The sequence below is a fragment of the Charadrius vociferus genome, unplaced genomic scaffold, assembly GCF_000708025.1.
Source record: "Charadrius vociferus isolate BGI_N301 unplaced genomic scaffold, ASM70802v2 scaffold407, whole genome shotgun sequence".
In the NCBI taxonomy this organism is placed as follows: domain Eukaryota; kingdom Metazoa; phylum Chordata; class Aves; order Charadriiformes; family Charadriidae; genus Charadrius; species Charadrius vociferus.
This window is the reverse complement of record NW_009649852.1, coordinates 777,576-781,147: the sequence shown is the minus strand read 5'-3', so window position 1 is coordinate 781,147 and position 3,572 is coordinate 777,576. Positions and strand designations below refer to the sequence as shown.

Here is a 3,572-nt window from a genome sequence, read left to right as displayed (position 1 = left end):
AAGCATGGGAAGGGGTATGGGGACACGATACCTGCCAGGTGACAACCCACCGGGAATGTTACAGGCTTGATTTGGGGTACAGAGGTGACCCCCACACCCCCTTCTTGACACTACTGCCATGCTGCTCCCACCTCCGGTCCTGCTGTCCCCAACATCCCCACTGCCACCCGTCGCCAATCCATCCCCACGTCACATCAGTGCTGGTAGAGCACCTACAGCTGGGGGTCCCACTTGGGGTCCCGGGGACGGTGACAAGCAAGGGACAATCATGCCGTGACGTGGCTTGGGGTGCCACGTTGCCGGCCGTGCTGTGTTACCTGCATCAAGGTGCGCAAGGACTCCACGTAGGACTGCTCCGTGTCCAGCAGCGTCATGATGACGTGTTTCCTCATGTCCTGCCCGGGGTGGAAAGAAAGACAAGATGAATTTTGGGGTGACACGATGGAGGGGAGCTCCGTGGAGGATGTCAGCGCCGGCACGGGGGCTCGGCGGGGAGGCTGAACGCCGGAGGAGCCCGGCTGGCTCCCAGCTCCCCTCCGCTCCCTCTCCACCCCGATGGAGGAATCCGGGAGGATTAGGAAGTACATGACACGGAGCGCACAGAGACGCCTGGTTTCCTCCGCGGCCGCGTCAGGAGCCCGCCCTGGCTCTCACAGCCCTACATGGGTCGGTCCCGGCGCCCTCCGTCTCTCCAACGGCTTCGCTCCGAGCGGTCCCGTAGGAATTCGCCTCCCGCCCGGCACCCCAGGCACCCCAGCGCTGGGCTGTGGCCCCGCAGGAGGGGGTTTAATGGGGTGGTGGGGAGCACCGGGGAGGTGGTGGTGAAGGGATGGTCCGCCAGCCTTGGGAAGTAGATGGGTCGGGGTCTTCGGGGTTGTGGGGCTCAGAGACCCCCCTCGCACACAGCACCTTGGAGGGACACCCCTGCAGCTCAGCCTGGGGGTGCGATGCTCCAGAGACCAGGGTGTGAGACCCCCCAAAAGTTTGGGGTGCAGAGATGTTCCAAAGGCCCTGGGTGCAGAGACACCCCAAAGATTTTGGGTGCAGAGGTGCTCCAGAGCCCAGGGTGTGAGACACCCCAAATGTTTTGGGTGCAGAGATGTTCCAAGGGCCCTGGGTGCAGAGACACCCCAAAAGTTTTGGGTGTAGAGGTACTACAAAGGTGCTGGGTACAGTGATACCCCAAATGTTTTGGGTGCAGAGGTGCTCCAAAGGCCCTGGGTGCAGGGACGCCCCAAGAAGTTTTGGGTGCAGAGATGCTCCAGAGACCCCAAATGTTTTCTGTGTGGATACACTCCAGACACCCCAAAGGTTTTGGGGAATGAGATGGTCCAGAGACCCTGGGGGTAGACTACCTCGAAAGTTTTGCATATGGAGGTGCTCCAGAGACAGTGGGTGCAGAGATACCCAAAAGATTTCGGTGAAGAGAAGCTCCAAGTGCCCTGAGGGTACAGATATCCCAAAAATTTTGCAGGCGTAGACTCTCCAGAGACCCTGGATGTGAGACACGCCAAAAGTTTTGGGTGCAGAGATGCTCCAAAGGCCCTGGGTGCAGAGACACCCCAAGTTTTGGGTGTAGAGGTACTACAAAGGTGCTGGGTACAGTGATACCCCAAATGTTTTGGGTGCAGAGGTGCTCCAAAGGCCCTGGGTGCAGGGATGCCCCAAGAAGTTTTGGGTGCAGAGATGCTCCAGAGACCCCAAATGTTTTCTGTGTGGATACACTCCAGACACCCCAAAGGTTTCGGGGAAAGAGATGCTCCAGAGACCCCAAAAGTTTTGTGTGGATACACTCCAGACACCCCAAAGGTTTTGGGGAATGAGATGGTCCAGAGACCCTGGGTGTGAGATAACTCGAAAGTTTTGCATATGGAGGTGCTCCAGAGACAGTGGGTGCAGAGATACCCAAAAGATTTCGGTGAAGAGAAGCTCCAAGTGCCCTGAGGGTACAGATATCCCAAAAATTTTGCAGGCGTAGACTCTCCAGAGACCCTGGATGTGAGACACGCCAAAAGTTTTGGGTGCAGAGATGCTCCAAAGGCCCTGGCTGTGAGACATCCCAAAAGTCTGGGGTGTAGAGACCCTCCGCTGGCCCTGGAAAAGGAGATGCTCCAAGGTGCTGGGTATGGAGACACCACAGTGGTCCTGTTCATGCAGACCATCCAAGGGCCCTGGGTGCAGAGCTACCCCAAATGTTTTGGGTTTGAGACAACCCAAAGGCCCTGGATGCTTACACATCCCAAAAGTCATGGAGGCTTGGACATCCCCAAGGCCACGGGTGCAGAGATGCCCCAAAGGCCTTGGGTGTGGAGATGCTCCAATGGACCTGGGCACAGAGACACTCTAAGTGTCCCATTAATGGCAACACCCCAACAGCCATGGGACACCCCGAATGCACAGATGTCCCAAAGCCCCTGTGGACAAAGACCTTCCAAAGGTCCCAGATGCTTGGACACCCCAACAGCCCTGGGTGCGGAGATGTCCCACAGGGCCACGACAGCATGTTGGGACCAGGTTCCCCTAACCTGCTGCCGCTACGGGGGCTGCTGGAGTCACCAACCCCCCATATCCCCCATCTCCTCATGGGATGAGCCCATGTCACACCGCGCTGTGTGTCCCCCACTGCCCCCGGGGGGGACACGGATGCCATGAAGCCACTCTACAACCACAGGAGAAAGCCTCACCACGGATGGAGGCCACCATCTCCCCGGTGCTCCTCAGGGAGCTATGGGGAGGGATCCTGGGCAGATTCTGCTCAGTGCTTGAGAGCAGAGCCGTGCCTCAGTTTCCCCACTCACCCACCAAGCTGATACCGGGCTTTCCACCCAAGCAAGGAGGAAACTGTCTAGAGCCAAATATTACGCTGACGGGTCAAATCCCCCCCCACTCAGGAAATCTGCCTCCCCCCAAAAACATTGATGTGGGGGTCCTCAGGGACGAGGGCTGAGACCTCCCCTTTTTGTTACAGCCTGACGTTTATTAATGCTTTCACCGCTGAATTAATTTGTCGTAATTATGGACTGAAGAGTCCGCACTGGAGGATGGGCCTTTGGGGTGCGGAGTGCCTGACCCCACCCTTACCCTGCCTCAGTTTCCCCAACCCTCGCACAGACCTTCGTTCCCCATCCCAAAATGATGCTCCCGGCATTTTCCCAGCTACCGAAGCCATGGGCTGGATTGGTGACCTCAACAGGCCCAGCACCGCAAGGAGACGCAGCCCGACCGTTGGCAAGGGGATTATTATTTTTTTTTCTCTCACACTGTTACAGCAGCGGTATTATCCCAGCGGGGGGAAATTCCCGCTGGGATGAGCGGGGGAGCTGGGGGTAATGCACCATCTCAGCAGGGTGAAGCGGTCCCCAGGCGCAGGCAGGATGCGCCCCACTGCATCCCTTACCCCGGCAAAGCCTCTTCCCTGTGGGGTTGATGTTGCTTCAGTCTCCATCTGCTCTTCCTGGGGACCCCCCCCCCCCCGCCCCCCACTGCACCCCGGCCGCATCCTGCCTTCCCCGAGATGCTCAGCCCCCTATCAGCCCCCCACCATGATGGGAATTGGAGTATTTCCCCACCAG

The 3,572-nt window shown here is 58.4% G+C and overlaps 1 protein-coding gene across 1 annotated transcript in view; it reads right to left on the bottom strand.

Moving 5' to 3' along the window:
* ARHGEF17 (Rho guanine nucleotide exchange factor (GEF) 17) overlaps positions 1-3,572 on the bottom strand; it is a 56,393-nt gene that overhangs the window by 17,497 nt on the left and 35,324 nt on the right. The window contains exon 4 of the mRNA XM_009891005.1: positions 318-395. Coding sequence (XP_009889307.1) covers positions 318-395 — 78 coding nt within the window. The remainder of the gene's footprint in view (positions 1-317; positions 396-3,572) is intronic.